Raw genomic sequence first — 19,177 nt, forward strand, 5'->3', positions numbered from 1 at the left:
AATTTATCGTTCACGATCGTTAATGTCGTTGCGATAGGATTACGGAAAACACGCGTTCGTGCATGGTGGCGACGAGACCTTGGTCCAAGCAAGGATTTTGAAACGTAAGCGCGAGAGGGCCCACCCACGGTGCGACCACGTGTTACTTGCTAGGCTGAAATTTTGACTCGTGGGAGGGAATTACTCGAGTCGAGGTCTATTGACTCAGCTTGCGAGCGCTCATTCGCGGCAACGCGTTAATGCGAGTCGCGATAACGTTGCGCAGGCTTCTCGGAGATACCTACGCAGAACTTTGTTCTCATCCACTTGGCGGGGAAAGAGGTGCTATGAATAGGATTCACGGGTGCGAATCCTAAATGATTGTAGCACCTGTCGTCATCTTTTTCCTCGCTCAAGGCACAGAACCGTCGGTTTTCGATGCAACGACTGGTTACAGATCGATTCTACGCAAGCTGCTACCGATGATTAAACGTGACGTCGTTCGAATAATCCAGCTGACGTCCGAGTTTCGAGATTTCCAAGTTATTTCCAGATAGCTTGACGATTCTCTACGATTCCTCGAAACTTTAGCCGTTGCGCGTTACTCGAAGACGCAACAAATTCCAAGATTTTGGGAATAACGACATATTCTTTCGTTTTTGGACATGTAAATTTGGAAAATAAAAAGGAAAAGTTACTCGACGAAATGTTCGTATAAATCGTGTTCGTCGAGGCGTATTGTCTTTCGAGATAAGCTACCGACAACAAACAATCATCGATCATCCTGTAAATTCCAAATGTTGGCAAAACTGGCGCCGTTTTCATCTTCCGTAACATAACGAGTTATCCAACGTTGCTTTCGAAGATATCGGTAAGTCCACACGGTTCCGTCCACTGACGCATTGCAGTCGGTTGTTATCAATGTCGGTGTATTGGTGCGCCCGGGCGGAGAGGCGTGGGACGTTATCGGCGACGATAGCGCGGCTATATATAAAGCGGCTGGTTCGTCGTTGACATTAGTTCCACGTTCGTTGCAGCCTTTTCGCAACAGACGGCTTCCTCTTGTTCTTCGATCGTCTTTCTTCTCCCTTCTCTGTGCTACGCTTCGCGCTCTCCGTCTATCGGTCTTTGGCTCTTAAGTTACTCGACGAGGATCATCGATACGCGTCTGCGCCAGTAGTCGACCACCGTGGTACGCGATTCATCGACGTTCCTGGGGGGTAACTCTGACCACCTGATCATCGACGCGTCACGCTGCCAACCGGAGCCGAGATCTTTGCTCCAAGATAAAGAGGGAAGTCGAGGCAGAGAGATCGAGCGACGAGATACGAGGAAAGAGAAACGAAAAGATGGAGGCGACGTTGTTCTAGCGTCGACGGGAACCGATCTGTGGAGCGTTTGACGGACCAACAGTAGGCATCAGAGGGGGCTGTTCCGTGCGCCACGGAAGCCTCAAGTCGATTCGATCGGGGTCGCAAATCGAATCGGTGGTATCGTTGGGCGAAAGCGACGGCCTCCACGAGGAAAGGGTGCTCGCGTTTGATGAGTCTGTCACGGGCCAGCCTAGTTATGTTCTCGATCGAGTACAGCAAACAATTCCTGAGCTATCGTATACTCAAGTCGAACCGGTTCAAATACATCTGACGATACGGACTCGGACTAAGTGTGATAAAAGTGTGCGCGCTACGGCGAAAGTGTGTATGTGAGCGTACTGTGCCGTGCTCGACTTGTCGTTGGCGACGGTGTTCAGGAAAAGGAATCGAAAGCGCGATCAGGTTCGAAAGAGAGCCTACGAGGATACGGCAAGACCTGGAAAGTCTTGTTCACGATTTTCATCGATGCGCCGATCGTTCTCTCTGTTCGTTACGAATTGAGGTAAACGAGACGTCACCTTCGAAACTCGTTGATAAGACGACATTTTCGAAGGCGTTTGAGGTCGCGATTCGAGGAAAGGACGATTCCGATCAACGAGTCGATCACAGCCAGATAGATATAGGCAGCCGATGAAACAAAATTACACTCCTAAAACTTACGTATTTCAACGTGTTCTTTTCCATCCTCCAAATCCATTCCAAATTCTATCAAATCGTCTGTCAAAGCAAACACGATAGTTTTTCAATTTTTCCGATCCTTAATTCCGACAATAATTCTCGTTGATCCAGACAAACAAGGTACACGGCGATCCGGTATCAGGAAAATTTGCACGTTTTTCGATCAAATTGGCCAGTTCATCGACGTAACGAAATTAAGGGGAACAGATAAATACAAGAAAGAATAAACATGATCGTTTACGTTCCGGGTAGAATGCCAAGCCACGTTGGTCCGTACGGCTCTGTTCGCTATCCGGGCACGCTGCTAGGAGTGGTGCCGGGTTTTTACAGCCCGATTTCCGGTTACTCGACCAGCCCAAACCCCAGCTACTACGAGAGTCTCAACCTGCAACAACAAGCACCGCTGGACCTTCCGGTTTGGCCACGAAGCATGCCGATCGAGGAAGAACTCGCAACTTCCCCGTCGGCTGTGATACCGGGTTTGGGAGTCTCGCCGGATGGGTTGGCAAACGGTGGACCACCTAGTCCAGCTCACAGCGACTCGGACGCCTCCAACTCCAGCTTGGAACTTGGCTCCATTCGACGTGGCGAAAATGCTCAACTAAAATGCAGGTAAATTATACACCGCTATTTCGATTCTAAAATAGTCCTAAGCTAGAGTTTCGTTACAAATTTTCAGAGACAATTCGAGATGCCGTTCGTTCGAGTAGTAAAGATATTTTGCCAACACCTAGTGTTACCGTACGCTTGTCCGAAACAGAATTTGCGAATACGCGACCGTTGTCCAAATTGAACGCGGATATGTCAGACCCGTGTACAAAATATCGAGTCCGAAACGCTTTTTAAATATTCGATTGTGCATCTCGTTCTGAGAAAAATAGCTTAATGCGCAATTACGTTCTCTTTCCCTCGTCCTTCGTCCAAACGACTCGCTTCGGGCGACTCTTCGCCGTTCGCTTTCCGCTTCGTTCGCCTTTTTCACACGAACAACGTTTTTAGTCGACGATGGTCACCGACGATGAGTTTGTACGCGAAACGCGCGCAATTCACGCGCGACTCTCTTAAGTGACGCTAATTTATCTGTGGCGCGCGCGCGCGGTTACGTTCGCAGCACGCGTCCCATTCCGGTTCTAACCAGTTTCCCGTATCCGTCGCGATATCAAACGGCACTCTGCTCTTTTTCCATATCATTCCTTCTCTTTCTTTGCTCTCCTCTTCCCGCTAGATTCGACCGAGACTCTAAAGTCGTCTAGCAGCCTGGTTCCTCGATCGAAATTCGCGCGAATCGATCGAAGGAAACACCTTATTACATCGTCCAAGTTTCACAAACTTGAAAAAGAATCCAACAAGCGAGAGCCACGAGTTGGAAAAGGAGGAAAGAACAAAATATAAAAATAAGTAAAGCCAGCGGAAGGAGAGGGGGGGCGGGGTACAAAATATCGAAGCGATTAACGAATCTAAGCGATTACAATACTAGAAGAAAATGTCAAATTTCGATAACCCTGAAATGACGATACGCGATTACACGGTAAGATGGCATTCGCGGGCTCGACTCACGCTCTACTTCGTTAAGAAGATTTCGGCTGGGGAAACGGTGCGATCGTTTATCGCGTCAACAACTCGTTACGTGCTCGCGCTTTGCATGTGGTAGCCTCGTGCACTCGGGAATGCCTGCTTTGTTATCACCGTGGCAATCGTGGACGATGTCGTCGCATCGTTGTAATTGCGATGCTCGTACGCGTCACACGCCGAATCTTTCGCTTTGCTTGAAATTCGATAAACGCTGGATTTTCCGTGAAATCGCTGGATCGCGAACGTGAGTCTGATAAAAACGAGAAAATTCTACACCGGCGATTACGCGAGTATATAAGAGCGGTTCTGAGGGATTAGCTGGCGTCGCCTTGATCCGCAACCTTTTACGCGAGCATATCGTTCACGGATGCGACGTCGTTTGCTGTGATAGTATCAAAGCCCATGCGTCCAGATAAACTGGTGTCAAGCGACGCCAATTGCACAACGGACGGAATTGGTATCAATTGGTCGGTTGAACGGATGTTCTTGACGTAAATCGCCCGTCGATATTTCAACCGAACGCCCGCGTCGCGTCGTTTCAATCCCACTATTTACGTTTATGTACGTCGACTCTGGTTCACGTGATAGCATGCTGCTGGCGGCGCAACCTTGAAAACCAGGGAACAACTCGAATCGATCTCGAAGCGAACGAGACTTTTCCAAGATTTTACGAGCAGCGTTTCTCTCGAGTTCGAAGCGTAGGGATAGCGAGTCGAGCGCGAATCGATCGAACGATCAAGATGCACGGGGCGACCCTTCTCGCGCGTGTTGGTTATATTTAGAAATTCCCGGTATATGAGCGACAGGGAGAATAAGTAATATAAATAGATCGATTGACGGGAAGAACTACAAGATTCGAGAGATTGGCCTTAAACGATAATCATCTTATGAACGGTACGATTGATAGGAACGATCCAACGATCAAAGATCAATAGCCGTAAACGTTTCGCGACTATTCCCGTGCGATCGCTTAATACGTAGTTACTTACGTTGCCGATGCTGACGGACGACACAGCGAGTCGAATTAAAATTGTACCGACGAGACCAAAGGCTAACGCGTCTTGCTCCAATTCGCAGATGGCAAAATTGTGGTCGTTGGTTCACATCCCTGGAACAGCTGGCAGGACACGTTGCGCGACTTCATGCTGCGCCAGGACCACGTGGTCTTTTTTACTGCGGCTGGGAAGGGTGTGCCAGAGGTGAACGTGGATTTAACGCCAGGTAAAATCTTTTTCTTATTTTTCTAGAATTTAAAACCGTTCGAGTTTCGAGTTTCGAGTTTTACCTCGCTATTTCTTTCGTTATCCAGGTACAAGATGCTGGTCCACGTTCGAACGCACACGAACGAGAAACCGCATCACTGTTTCCAATGCGACAAAAGCTTCAGCAGAGCGGAAAACCTGAAGATTCACGCTCGTTCTCATACCGGTGAACGCCCTTACGTTTGCCCCGTCGAAGGCTGCAACAAAGCTTACTCCAACTCCTCGGACAGGTTCAAGCACACCAGAACTCACGCCGTGGACAAGCCTTACTGCTGCAAGGTACCTGGCTGTCCCAAGAGGTACACCGACCCTTCCTCTCTGCGTAAACACGTGAAAACCTACAGACACTACGTGAATAACAACGACAAGGTGCAAGAGAAGAGTTTCGAGGAAAACAATTCGCAGGAGAAAGCGAGATTCGATACCGTCACGCCGGAGAAGCAGAGCAGCAGTACCCATTCCGAGTCGTCCGACAAGAAAGACAGCAGCATCGAGAGCAGCGTATCAGGCTCTAGTCCAAAGGCCAGCAATAGCTTCGAGGAGCAGAGGAATTTCGTCGAGTGGAATAACATGTACAACCTGCAAGATCAACGCAAGGAACAGGAGCACGTCACGCCGAGGAAAACCTACGAACAGGAAGTGAAGATCTATCCGAGAATTTATGACGAGAGTTACATAATACCGGACAGAATTCAGGTGAATCCCATGTACGTATCCAACAACCCGATCATCAAGGAGAGTCCACCTCAATCGGTTCGGTCCGTCTCGCCTCAGACCAGTCCGCACCATGTCCCCGAAACGTTGCCTCATATCGGAATGCAGTCGACGCCCATCAAAATCGAGGAACCCATCGAATGCCCCGGTAAGGTCAGCACGGTCGATTACAGGAACATCGAGTCCATTATCAACAGCACGCCCTGCAAAAAGGAGAACGTCGTTATTTGCGATCCAGTGAGACATTCTGTGATAAAACGAGCGGAAGACCTGAAAATGGAGGTCGAGCAAATACCGACCAAGGAGGATATGTGCAAAGATACCACCGATTGCTGTTGTCGTCACAAGTGTTGCGTGCACAGTAACGACAATATCTTGGAGAAGACCAAGATCCTGTCGGATTTAATCCTCAAGACGCAGAATCCTCTGTTTAGACACCTGTTGGGCACGGTGGATCTGCAATACGGATTACAGAATATGTGGGGCAACATCGTGGACACGAACAATACCTGCGGACAAGACCTTCGAGTTAAGAACGAGAATGTGGTAGAGATGGAGCAGGATCTTCCATTGGATTTGACAATCAATAAATAAGGAGAATTTTTCACATCGTATTAAAGTTAACGTCGCAACGAGTAAAATTAGAACGCTCACAACTTTGTAGGTATATTTTTCTCGCAACGAATTCGTGAATTTTTTAAGTTCTGTTGAAACAGTCGTCTTAAACTACCGACCGTGGCCGGGGTTCGAACATCTTCGAGGCCGTCCTGGAATCGAGTGCCTTGAGTCTTCGTACACTTTAGCGAGTCTATTTTTATAATTTAAAAATATTCTTAGGTCGTAACGTCTTATTCGATATTGTTATAAATCCAGGGCGACTTTGAACATTGGAGAATTTGAATTTCTACTCGGGCCATGGTTCTTGCTTTCGTCATTTTACATCAAATTAGTTTTTCCAGATTATAGCGAGGCTGCATAAAAAGGTTGAGGATCGCTATTTTTGCCTACTTTATTCGATTCGATGATAACTAAAAACTATAAAAGTTGATTAGTTGATCAATTAAGTGGAGGGAGATAAAGGTTGATAAAATGTATCGGTTTGAAGGAAGGTTGGCGTTGGCGAAGAGAAAGTTGTCCGTTTTCGTTAGACTGTGAAGCCAAATATATTGTAATACGTTAATGTCTGTCGTACGATGAAGTTAGTCGAAGCAGAAACAGTTTGATATCGAATAAGGTTTGCTCAATCTTAATTCGTTAATAACTCCTTTAGCAACGTAATTAGAAGAGTCTCAGATTTAGATTTACGGGTAGTCCGAACGATCGTCTAGAACGAAATCATCGTCGATACCTGTATATACACACGTTAAACCAAAACCTAACAAACAAAATAGATTAAAGTAAATGAGAACACGCGAGGTACGTATTTTATAAAATTCCCAAGTAACGTTACGGTCAAACGACCGTTGTATCATAATGTGTCTGAAAGAAGTGGTCCGATATGTAATGTTCAACATCTATGTATAATATGTATATAAAGTTGTATTATGTATAAGGTATTCAAGATGTTAGACGTATGAAGGAAAGTACTGCAATGAGAAAAAGCGTGTTTAATGACATTAAACTATTCAATAAAAACATTATTTATGTAAAAAATGTTTATTTTTTTCTTAGCGCATAACAAGTTTCATCTTACCCTCGATGTCGGAAATATTGTATAACCGCATTTTTGATAACATCAGTGAAAGAATATGAGTCGCGGTCACGCCTATAAAAACTTCTCTCTTTTTAAATATCGCCAAAACAGGTTGGTTCGATATTGACGCCAGTCGTTTAATACGTAGAAAATTATCATAATTGATAAACGTTATCTTCGAGCAAAATAAAGTTTAACGTCGTAAAAACACGTGTTTAACTCGTAATAAAAAAAAATCAATAGTTGCAGTTAGGAAGTAGATTCAGAATGAATATGGCACCAATTTTACGGAGGTGCAGTATCTCTGTTGTTAGCTGGATTTACAATCTTATTTATCGGCAATAGTAATGACCATATCTTTTGAAGTATGTTGACAAAAATACGCGAGAAAATTGCGTTGCTATATATTATTCTCACGATATATTATGACTCATTAAGAGTTCAGACATGCCGTCTTTAATGATTTTCAAACTTTTTAGATCGGAGTTTATCGTTGCTATAAGTTGTGCCATGCCCTGTTGCTCCATTGTTAGGTACTAATAAAAGAAAAAAAAAGCACCGATTACGTATGCATTCTTCGATAACTTTTCCGTAAACATTTTCTTTACGTACCGCTTTTATATCATCCTGCGCTATGGGGTCCATCGCGTACCTTTCCTGATTCTGTGTGTCTATATGATTTCTCATTCTCAATTGAGATAGCATTTCACTAATTCTACCTTTGAACTGAGTTGGGGCGCTAACTTGAGAATGCATAGATTCGAACCTACGTGTTAGAACTTCTTCCTCCGGTTGCAGAGACAACCCAACTTTACGTGTAATTTCTTGACGTACCAGCACCTGAAGAAATATTTAAATATATAAATAGAACGTATGCCGTTTAAAATAATTACCAGAAAATACATTTACATACCTGCAACACCCTGTGTTGTAATTCTAACAGAGTCCTCCGATGTTCCTTTAATCTAGCTTGTATCGCCGTATGTTGTCTCTGTAATCTTTGTATTTCATCAGCCGCCATGTCTAGGAAATTTCTGTGCCTCGTTGTTTCTTCTTCTTGGCACTTTAACCTGTGCTTAACTTGTTGGAAGCCGATCATCGGCACAGGTATATAAAGTTCTGGATTGGGATTGTCCAGTTGAGCCTGTTTCCATAATCGTGGGTCGATCGAGCAAGGCGGATTGTCTAAGTATTCCTTAAGCTGCGCAGGATCTAATTTCACTAAAGGTAACATATCTTCTACACCATTTTGCACTAATTGTTGCTTCTGCATCGGTTGCGATAAATACGCAACTAACTCGCTGGCAGGGATTTTTCTTGGAGCACCAGTAATTCCTTTTTCGGTGATAAAAATGGTCACCTGACTTTTGTCTTCTCCGGTCGCTTTAATATTGTCTATTGTGAGCGATAAATTAGGTTTATTTCCCAAAATATTATTCATAAAACCGATCAATCGTGCTTCACCCTCTTTAACATCCTTTTTCTTTTTATTGAAACAAAGTACGACCAGACCGTCGTTGTTATCAGCATCGGGCATCCGACTGTACCCGATAGCTTTGAATCTACATAGTGGATTTTCTTGATTAAGCTCTATAGGTGGAGCATTCATATAATAATAGGCTTTTCCAGTTCCCCATAAAGCTTGTATGAGGTTCCACCTCGCGATAATATTGTCACGTTCATCGTTATATAACTGGCAATTAAATACGGCGTTGTATAACGCTTCGGATATGGTATTAGCAGGCTGTTGCTGCTGTTGTTGTTGCTGAAACTGTTGTTGTTGCTGCTGAAACTGTTGTTGATTCTGTGCTAACCCAGATCCAAACCCCGTAAATCCTGTACCTGCATAGATAATTTAATCTGAGTAAAAAATACGTTGATAAATAAAGGAATGGTGCAGTTATTACCAACCTGTACCAAAACCACCAAAGCCAGTGGCTGTAGTTGTTGTCGTTGGTTTTGCGCCGAAAGCGCCAAAACCTACAGATGTACCAAAAGTGGGGGCTGTACTTGTAGTACCAAATCCCCCAAAAAGGGAAGGCGCAGAGGTGGTTGTTGTAGTTCCAAATCCACTGAAACCACCAAAGCCTAAAGAGGATGTTGTGGTGGTTCCAAATGTACCGAATACAGTGGTGGTGGCTGGTGTGCTACCAAAAGTAGAAGTGGTGCCGAATGCAGTGCCCGATGAAGCAGGCGTGCCAAACACTGGGGTAGTTCCAAAACTGGTAGCAGAAGCAGAAAAAGTAGGTGCCGAGGCAAAGCCACCTGTTGCTGTGTTACCAAAACTAGTTGTAGCTGGTGTACCGAAAGTGGTACCACTTCCAAATACTCCTGTTGCTGGAGTCGAAGAGGAACCAAAGAGACTTGGTGCTGAGGTAGCCGGCGTACTAAATCCAAAAGATGGCGTTCCAAACCCTGCTAAAGTATTTTTGCAATATTTGTTCAAATGTGAAATATTTAATAACGATACAGCATACAACTATATAAGCGATATATATAGGAACGAGACGTTCGTGATACATAAATACGCCGGTTACGAAGTAATATATATATATATAATATGAAGTTGTACAATTTCCTTGCTGAAAAGTTGACTTTTGTTTTTACTGATTTGAAACTGCTTCAAGTAGAAAAACTAGTATATGACAGAAATGTCTTGCACAAGATCGCAATAATAATTTGCGCTGTATTCGTTCGTAAAGTTTAACTACACGCGTTCAAACGCATCGAAAAAAATCATATAATTCGTGTTCATATGATAAAAATTTATTAAAAGATCCTGAATTATAGATAATTGCATAGCAAAAAAACAATATGTCGTATATAAACGAGCAAAATCAGGTAAGGCTGTTAACAAAGCAAAAGTATAATAAAAATCTAATTCAACTAATGAAATTAAATAGGGAAGCAAATATGGGCAACTTGCTAAAAAATTATTAAAGATAGCTTCAATATCTGGTAGGAAGGTTGCACTCCGTCATGTTGGTGAACCTATCGATTATTCTACTGAATTGTTGCACGAATTTGGTACTACGGATATAACAATTGGAGTATGTTTTAGAATTTTTTTATACATATTATTACATTCTATATTATAGCATAAATTATAACACGTTTTGTTACAATTTGCAAAGGACGTTACAGCAGATGTTATGATAACAACAATGGGTAAAATTCCAAATGAAATGTTTTACTTAGAGGATACAGTTGCTACCGTAGTTCCACAAAGAATACAAGAAACATCTACATTTGCAAAAGCTATTGTGGCAACGCAAGGATATTATCGACCAACAGAGTCCTCCAGCCATTCGCCGGTTTTAATTGCTTTATTAACCGCTCTTTTTGTAATATTGTTATTATGCTGTATTACAGCATGTATCGTAACTAAGTCGAAGAGGAGAAATAATTTCTTTGGGAAGGGAAACATGGAGTGCGAACCAGGATGTACAGGACTGAATCAGCCCCTGCTAGGAAAACTTTCAACCACTACGAATAAAACCAGCATTAGCTCTTTGAGAAATTAAAACTGATTTTGACACTAACTTGCATAAAACTAGCAATAACTTTTTATCGAGTAAAACACGGTCCTGAGGAATTATTAACGTGCGACGTAGAAATGTAATACAAGCTGATTATATTATTAGTAGGCATTATGATGAAACAGCACATTGAAAAGTGGAGTGTTCGTCGAATTGATATTCCAAGAATATCTACAAATACAAGTTTTGGAAAAGCTATAAGACATACGATAGATTTCGGACCAATGGAAAATACAAAATGGTAACTTTGCTGAAAATACGTTCGAAAAGGTCACATGTAACCATAGAACGAGCGAAATGTGACTTAACCTATAAACTAAACAACTTACCCGGTTTTACTGGTGTCGCCGTAGTGGAAGCCGTTGCACCAAAGCTAAACGCAGGAGCGGGTGCCGAAGTTGTTCCTCCGAATCCCGTACCAAATGACATTTCTCAAATTAAACTAAATTTATCGTATTACGAAAACAGTATTTACCGCGCGCGCTTTATATTTTCGTATAAGCGACAATGAAACGAATATGGCGACTGACATGATGTCACGATGTCACGTGATCATGCTAAACGCTGATTGTTCAAATCACAATACGCGGCAAAATCATGCCCTTAAATTGTAACTAAGTTTATTTGATTTTTTAATACAATTGTATTTCATTTGTACTACATATTTTTCATAATCGCCATATGGATCTATGATGTATTAAATATACGTATTTCTTTAGAGAATCATACGTGTCGTCCTCTAATATCTCTCAAACAAAGTCCGTTTGGTTTCCTGCAAACTTTTTAAAGTTCACGATGGTAAAATTACGACGCATTCACGCGAATTAAATACTTTCGATTTTAAATTCGAAAGCACATTGTTTCGATCATGCAACTGTAACACAGCAGAGATCCGTGAACGATTAATGGATTCGAGAGCGAACGCTTTTCCGATAAGCGCAGGGTTATCAATAACAGATACAATATGAATTTTTAACGAATTTTATAATTTAAAAACTTAAAAATAAATATATCTCCATATTCTAACGTATATATATATGATACTTTCTTTAACAGTTTGATAAGACTAGTATATGTATATCGTATAATAATATAGTAGTCAAGCGCAATTCGCGAGACAGTCAATCGAAGAAATATAGTAAAAAATACGTGGATGAGCGCAAACAATTCAACAGAAATTCGTAAAATCTCTCTAAACGTCATGTATACGTGGAATGGTGAAATTGAAACGCAAGTACGAAAAAGTTGTGCTTCGTGGCTTGTTCAATCTACGTTATACATACACGTAAGTCGTCTTGTGTACCGATAAAATTTGAATTGCAGTCAAATCACATTATTTTCCCATTGATAACGTGAAATAGTTTCTGAACTCAAGATTTTCAAATATTTCAACGTTCGTGTTTGTAAAATTTGAACCTTTGGCATTACGTTAAAAGAATCCTCAGACATATCCTGTTTGATACAATATCTTTAGTTTCGATTAAATCGTAACGTTAACCGAATTGCACATTTATAAATTCAAGGAGCTTTTCCATGCCGCCTCTCCGAAGAAATCTCATTCCATCGAAATAATCTCTTCTATAGACGAGATACGCATGTCAAAGTAACTCGTCGGCGATGCAACGATAGAATTGAATTTTTATCGCTACAAACACGATCTCCGGTTTGTTTCCGATCACAAAATAAGAACATGCAGTTCCGTTGGAATTACGCATGTGTACATTTAACACTAGTTTTAGAAGAGAAAGAGAAATAGAGCGTTTTGTCGTGAGCTTTTAGCCCGTTCGTACGTTCGTATGCTCGTATTGCTTTTGTCATCCTATATCGACGGGGTTCTTGCGTTCAGCCAACCTGGTCCGTTTCTAAAAAGAAGAATTCAAAAACGATAATCCCTCAGATATCATGCGGGGTAAACGTAAAAAGTTTCTTTGCCCATTCATAAATAATTAATATCTGATCAGACTCGAGTATCCGAGCACCTCTACATTTAGATCAGTCATCAGAGGGTGCAATCTGAAAGATTAAGCGTTAACTGGCCATAAAGCACGTCGATCCACCTCATCAAGACTCCCAAATTATTTATGAATGGCGCAATGTTTGAAGCGTTTAAATCTCGTTAGCACGTTCACTGTTTTACGTGTGTACCTTGTTGCCCGCGATCGAACACCAATTTCGCGTACCGTGCAACGTTTCGTACAATTTGGGAGCAGACTTCATGAGGTTCACATCGATTCGCTGTCTCGGAAACGACCAGGTTATCGTCTAACGAGATTTAACTGCAATCGTTGCAAATCATGCGTGGACTATGTAAAAAGATTTAGGCCTGCGGCAAACGAAACGTCCGCGATGTTTCTTACGTTTTGACCAAACGGATCGCGATTCAAATTATACAATATCCAATAATTTAAGCGATCTTTTGTACCTCGCGTGGAACGTATAATATTCGCGAATAAACGAAAACGTTCCTTTCTTTTATGTTTGTCTATTCGTTTCTTGGACCCGTATAAACGTGCGCGAAGAAATTCGGATCGTCGTGCATTGTCGCGTTTTGCACCAATACGATGCACGATAATAATGCACGGACAACTGCGTATTTTGCGTAAAGTATTCGAAAGTTAACAGGAAATATTTTACGAAGTGTTTGGTCCGTGTTACGTAATCGATTTATGCGACCAATGCGACTAGCGTAAATTTATCTAATCGTGATTTAATTAAGAATTGATTCGTTTGATAAAACTTCTCTGTACAAATATCTGTATAATAATAAAATCTCGATAATAGGTAACGAAAATGATCGTTGTAAACGAGAACGACGGGATAGTCGTAGGCCAACTTGCGATCTATGATACCTAACAATAATGTGGCGCGTATGGATTTGTTTTACACAGAGAGCTACTGATCGGACTACGCATACGCACACCTATTACTTTGTTTGTTATATACATACATCCAACATTTATACGTTTAGACACCGAGTACACGACACAGAGTGCGCCGCCTCGGCAGGAGGCAGCGCATCCTACGAACTATCAACTTAGAAACAAAGCTGTCTCGAGCCAACGAGTCGCCTGTTTGCGTTTCAGAACTTTGGTGCGTCGTTTCCCTTTCGAAGCGTTCGCTAAAAAATTGCAACGAGTGTCGTTCGGTGTGCGATAGTATGTAATAGTACTTTGCAAAAAAGAGACAAACAACGAGAAAATACGTCGCGTGATTCGATAGCCTCTAAAAAGAACTTAAAAGTAAACGTCGTCGTAAGGTCCCAGTTTCTCTTAAATTCGTTACGATCCAGCCAGAAAGGGCAGAAACTTAACGCACGGCGAATCTACAAGTACGATCCTGAAAACTCAAAGTCAGAAGCAGAAGCTCGAGATGATTGAGTATAAACAGAAATACCCCCACCGATTGCGCTATCCGAAGTCCCCTCGCCGGTTACGAAATCGGCGACTATCAACGAATCCTTCGGAACGTTTCCGCCGCCACCTTTCAGCGTGTCTCGCTCGGCCAACGTCTGTTTTAGAAGTTTGATCTTTTCTTCCTTCTGCAAAAGAATCGTCCGTTCTTCGTAACAGCCAATCGTTGACGGCTCTAATCTCGAAGCCGAACAGTGAAAAGTTTCCTTACCGCGGCGATCAGTTTCTGAAGCTCGTCGTTCTCGCTAAGGAGCTTCTGATACCTTTCCTCGTCTTCCTTCGACATGCCCACGTCCGGATTGTACTTAGACTCGGCCTTGTCCTTTGGATGCCTGATCACTTCGATCACTTTAGGCACAAAGATCAGCGCCATGCTTAAGAAACAGCAGAAAATAATGGCGAGTGCAACGAAAGCGAAATTAGCATCTTGCTGGCTGGCGATCACCATCGTCACCGGTGCTGTGATCAAACAGAGAACAACCACGTTGTATATCGACATCCCGACGTATCTGGAATCATTGATCTGTTTAACTTTGATGCTCCTCGTTTCGTACGCCAGAAACAGTCCGAACACCAGAATTATTCCTTTGTAGCTGTAAACCAAACCTGAAAGAAGGACGTAGATGACGATGTTTGCTCGGTAATCGGAGATAAGTTTCACGTTGACGAGCTTACCAAGCCAAATATTATTGTGTACGCTCTCGCAATGCTCCAACTCGGGTCTGATCATTGCATCGTCGTCGCCAAACGAAGACGACTCCAATGGAAAGGTTTCCATCTTTCTTTGCAAAGGATCGAATACTTGCCAGGAGACTAACAACACTATATCCACCGCTAACAGTCCGCTTACCATCGTATACAGCTTCCACGGTTGAACTTTCTTCTGTATGGACGAAACTTTTTGTTTAGCCATGAACAACTAGAAAGAATCGAGAATACGTTAAAGTCGAGGGTCGTACGAGCAGGATCTGCAAACCATGCACGGGGCGGGCACACTGCGTGACTAGAAACATTAATTAGATCGTTAATCGGTTAATCGATCGCACGTGATTACCGTGGGTGACTCTCTAAAACGATTTCAAGCAATCGAGCGCGTTGATTCGTTGTTTCCGGTACTTACTTTCGCTTGATCGGCTTTCGTCTTCGTCGTGAGTCTGTGGACCCGCCACACTTTGCTAAACATCGCGCCGAACGCCAGAGTAAATCCCGTAGATAACATCCAGGATCTAGCCTGGCAGATTGCTGGATATTCCCACGGTGCAACGAATCTACCATCGATTCCCAACAGAAACACCGACACCAGACACGCTATCACTCCAACAAGCATTATTGTATTGCACACAGGATGCGACGACATTATAACCCTAGAAAGAGGGATACCAGCGTTCTCAAATATTTAGAGAAGAAGGAGATAAATATGGAACGAGCATGGATGTACCTTCTGTGCCTGTTCCATATATTAAAAATTATCAATGCCAGCGCTATTACGATTCCCACCGAGGATATGGTTCCCATGCAAATAAACAAAGGCAACGAGACTGTCCTTAGAACGGTCCTTACGATGGTCCTATCCTGGGGTACTTTGCCACCGATCCACCTTTCCATATTCCTCCAAGTTAGATTGTCGCTTTGCGTATCGTAATATCCCAACTTAACGTACTTTCCATCGACCACTTGCTCGATTTGGGTCAATGCGATTCTGTCACCTTGCGAACTAAACGCAACGTATCCCTATAGCACATACAGGATCGATTAAAGATCGGCCTCTCATTAAAGATAAAGCCTTCGTTTTATTTCTAGTTCTAGCCGAGTCACGTACAGATACCCCTAGAAACTGAGTGGAGTTGATCGCCGAGTAAATTTCGTCTGCTATCTCCTTGTTGGTGTAGGTGAAGTTCTTTAGACTCTTCCCTTGCTTACTCAGCTTCTCCATTGTTTTATTGAAAGCTGTGATTCAAATACGAAGAATACAGAGCTGTGGTAAAAATTCAACTCCTCTACGACAGGGGCAATACGAATTCATACCTAACGCCACCGACCAAACCGCGTCGTAAGCGAGGGGCGCTTCTTGATATCCTTCGGGATAGTGATTGTTATCGATGTCGAAGCTGCTTTCCTTCAGCACTTTGTTCAATCTCTGCCTAAAATCCTCGGAAGTCATGCCGCTGATTGTCGTGTCGTTATTCTGATTCCACATGAGAGCCTCGGTCGTCAAGTGTCCTTCGGCCGCGCGCCTCATTTGTTCTATCGTGCACGTGATTCCCTCCGTGTCCAAGTTCTTCTCGAACCAATTATCCTCGTACCAACCGATGAAGAACCACACGTAACTTTTGCCGTACAGATTCTGATGATACAATTCGCAGAGAACTCTTCTCGCGGCCACCACGTAAAACAAACCGACGATGATTCTGGCATCTTGGCGACGCAGATTTCTCACCGCGTCCGACGGGTCGGACAGGAAACTCTGACGCGTAACTATTTCTATTCCTGCTTCCTTGCAACGTGCCTCTAAATCTTCTACGGTCTATAAGCATAGGGGAAAACAGAACGATAAATTACCATGTTTGAAAGTTTGAATGGATTTGTGCGAGAGTGAGACGTTACAGATATGAACACTTCTTCGGCTTGCTGCAAGATCGCCACTCGAGACCAACCAAATTTTTGCAACAGTTTAATTCTCGTGGGATTGTGCACCGTGGCTGACGGGTGTGTCCTGAAAAGCGTCGGGAACCGATTTCGATCCGACAACGCAGGAGACGATGCACCGTAACACAACTAAAGACGACACGAGTCAGTTTTCTTTTCCTATTTGTTTATCTAAATAACAAATTTTATCCACGCTCACCACTACCAGGTTCCACATCTTCGCTGCTTCAGCGACGGTCGTACATACCGTGCTACATCCGGCTAACAACATTAATTTGTGTGGTTTATAGTATAATAAATTGTACATCACCGAGGCACCGAGTCCTGGCTCGCACTGAAACGACGATACAATCAATTAACGAAGTTGCTTCATCGTGATTTCCCTACGGTGCTTTACAAACTTCTCGACAAACATTTCGCGTACCTCGCTATCGTTCGAGTGAAGCTTCAGTATGAATCCAGGTAACAAATTTTTTTCACGATTAACATCTTCTAGAGCCAGGTTCACCGCTGGCATGCAAGCCTGTTGAACGAAGTATACGTTAACCGATGCGACATTTCTACGTTTAAGAAAGAATAGAAACGAATACTCGCCTGGCCACCCTGCCATCCACCCTTTCCTCGTATGGGAAAAATGCCACCGATATGCAACACATTGTCGGCGTCGTCGGGAGGTAAGGAACCCCCGATCGCTGCCGTCAACGTTAAAAATATAACAAGCCCTATCATCACGTCGTTTGCCAAATTTTGTCATTTATTCGATCGAGCAAGCTTAAACCTTCTGTACTTTCTGTTTGCCCTACGACACACCCCAACAGCACGATGCCGAGTATCGTACTTTCTTTACACGAATCACAGCCATCGTCGTTGATCGCTGATCGTTTTCGAACGAGAATCACTGATCCGTGGAACGATGATTTTACCACCGTTCGGGATTTTGCGAACAGAGAGCGATGCACTCGAGGGAATGTTCCGATATTCTCGGTGTCCCTAACGAAACGCGACGTACGCGGCATTAAAATCGTGTGTTCGCGTTCTCCATCGCGTTCGCCCGGTCCCGACGCTCCTCCCTGCGCGATACGCCGTGAAATTTCGCGTGCGAATGAATTTACCGAAGACGGAGAGTTCGCGTGAGCTTTCTATTGATTTCATCCCGGCTTTCAAGGATCGTAGTGGGGATAGGGTGGCTCTGTGCCCTAGGTTTCTTCTAGAAGATCGATATATAAACGATTAGACCTTACGGTTCATTCGTGACCGAAGGTCACGTTGAAAATCGAATTTTGAGATTTTCCGTGCTTTTAAAAAGACGAGCGATCGTCCGTTGCCGAGATGATCACGAGAGATTTTGAATCGAGGTGCACTCGCGACCATTTTGGTTCGGTCGGTAAAATCGCATCCGTCAATGGCGTTGTTATGATCCCGTTATGAAGCGTCCGAAGCAGTTCGTGTTGTCGCAACGTGTGAAATTCGTTGTCGTAAATAAAGGATTGTTAATTTTTATTTGAAATAATGGCAGCACAACGGGCATTGCCGCAGAGCAAGGAAGCTTTGTTGAAGTCTTATACAACGAGGTTAAAAGAGGATGTGAAATCGATGTTGGAGAATTTTGAAGGTATACTATATAACCTCACTTTTTCCGCGGTACATAATAATAAGAGAATCGATGGTTTTTTTTAACGAAAAAAACGATGTTACGTTATGCAGGTATAACAACCTATCGTTTGACAGATATTTTTGTCGAATTTAAACGATTGGTTTTATTCAATATACTAATGATATTTAAAACCTAACCTCTAAGTATCCGCGGACGTTTAATTAGTTTGATCGTTATTTTACAGAGATTATAAAGCTAGCGAAAGGAGAAGGCGATTCCCAATTATCTCGGATGACACAATGCGAACAAGATACGTATGAAATGCACGTGAGGGCGGCGAATATCGTTCGCGCGGGAGAATCCCTGATGAAGCTGGTTTCCGATATAAAGCAGTATTTGATACTCAACGATTTTCCATCCGTGAACGAAGCCATAGCACAAAATAGTAAATTATTTAGGACAAAACAAGCAGAATGCGATCAAAAGTTAGCATCTCTGCGAGACGACATGGCCGCCGATTTATACGATTTGGAAGAGGAATATTACACGTCGATATACAAATAACACGAACTTTGGTTAGGTTTTTCAAGGGTGTACAGTTGTACAGTGCTTGTCTGGACCACGAATTTACTGAAATGTGATTTATTTGTTTAATAAACTGTATATATTTATTTAAATAAATAAGAATAGTTTTGATAGTACATTCTTACTTCTTAA

The 19,177-nt window shown here is 43.0% G+C and overlaps 5 protein-coding genes across 7 annotated transcripts; 3 read left to right on the forward strand and 2 right to left on the reverse strand.

Moving 5' to 3' along the window:
• The first annotated feature begins 917 nt into the window (after window positions 1–917).
• LOC132905252 (zinc finger protein ZIC 1-like) lies at window positions 918–7,231 on the forward strand. Its single transcript, XM_060956386.1, has 3 exons — window positions 918–2,642; window positions 4,680–4,823; window positions 4,912–7,231. The coding sequence occupies exons 1-3, from the start codon at window positions 2,260–2,262 to the stop codon at window positions 6,170–6,172; spliced, it is 1,788 nt and encodes a 595-aa protein (XP_060812369.1). The 5' UTR covers window positions 918–2,259; the 3' UTR covers window positions 6,173–7,231.
• LOC132905251 (nuclear pore complex protein Nup54) lies at window positions 7,216–11,337 on the reverse strand. Of its 2 annotated transcripts, none has more exons than XM_060956385.1 (5): window positions 11,140–11,337; window positions 9,183–9,686; window positions 8,185–9,113; window positions 7,884–8,111; window positions 7,216–7,807 (listed from the first exon to the last, which is right to left on the reverse strand). In XM_060956385.1, the coding sequence occupies exons 1-5, from the start codon at window positions 11,237–11,239 to the stop codon at window positions 7,685–7,687; spliced, it is 1,884 nt and encodes a 627-aa protein (XP_060812368.1). In that variant the 5' UTR covers window positions 11,240–11,337; the 3' UTR covers window positions 7,216–7,684. The 2 variants fall into 2 exon arrangements, with proteins under 2 accessions (XP_060812368.1, XP_060812367.1); XM_060956384.1 differs by having other exon boundaries at window positions 9,183–9,689.
• LOC132905270 (uncharacterized) lies at window positions 9,703–10,906 on the forward strand. Its single transcript, XM_060956422.1, has 3 exons — window positions 9,703–10,112; window positions 10,175–10,321; window positions 10,406–10,906. The coding sequence occupies exons 1-3, from the start codon at window positions 10,086–10,088 to the stop codon at window positions 10,793–10,795; spliced, it is 564 nt and encodes a 187-aa protein (XP_060812405.1). The 5' UTR covers window positions 9,703–10,085; the 3' UTR covers window positions 10,796–10,906.
• A 76-nt stretch (window positions 11,338–11,413) lies between the features above and the next one.
• On the reverse strand, window positions 11,414–18,075 carry LOC132905242 (gamma-aminobutyric acid type B receptor subunit 1). 2 transcript variants are annotated; one of them, XM_060956360.1, is made up of 12 exons: window positions 17,461–18,075; window positions 17,291–17,389; window positions 17,066–17,200; window positions 16,825–16,995; window positions 16,246–16,744; window positions 16,040–16,167; window positions 15,659–15,951; window positions 15,341–15,584; window positions 14,896–15,103; window positions 14,432–14,826; window positions 14,210–14,348; window positions 11,414–14,132 (listed from the first exon to the last, which is right to left on the reverse strand). In XM_060956360.1, the coding sequence occupies exons 1-12, from the start codon at window positions 17,593–17,595 to the stop codon at window positions 14,089–14,091; spliced, it is 2,490 nt and encodes an 829-aa protein (XP_060812343.1). In that variant the 5' UTR covers window positions 17,596–18,075; the 3' UTR covers window positions 11,414–14,088. The 2 variants fall into 2 exon arrangements, with proteins under 2 accessions (XP_060812343.1, XP_060812342.1); XM_060956359.1 differs by having other exon boundaries at window positions 11,414–14,348; window positions 14,896–15,139.
• Window positions 18,076–18,273: 198 nt separating this feature from the next.
• LOC132905268 (mediator of RNA polymerase II transcription subunit 22) lies at window positions 18,274–19,161 on the forward strand. The gene is made up of 2 exons (XM_060956420.1): window positions 18,274–18,478; window positions 18,705–19,161. The coding sequence occupies exons 1-2, from the start codon at window positions 18,376–18,378 to the stop codon at window positions 19,022–19,024; spliced, it is 423 nt and encodes a 140-aa protein (XP_060812403.1). The 5' UTR covers window positions 18,274–18,375; the 3' UTR covers window positions 19,025–19,161.
• Window positions 19,162–19,177: the final 16 nt, after the last annotated feature.

This window comes from Bombus pascuorum, chromosome 3 (genome assembly GCF_905332965.1).
Source record: "Bombus pascuorum chromosome 3, iyBomPasc1.1, whole genome shotgun sequence".
Taxonomy (NCBI): Eukaryota; Metazoa; Arthropoda; class Insecta; order Hymenoptera; family Apidae; genus Bombus; species Bombus pascuorum.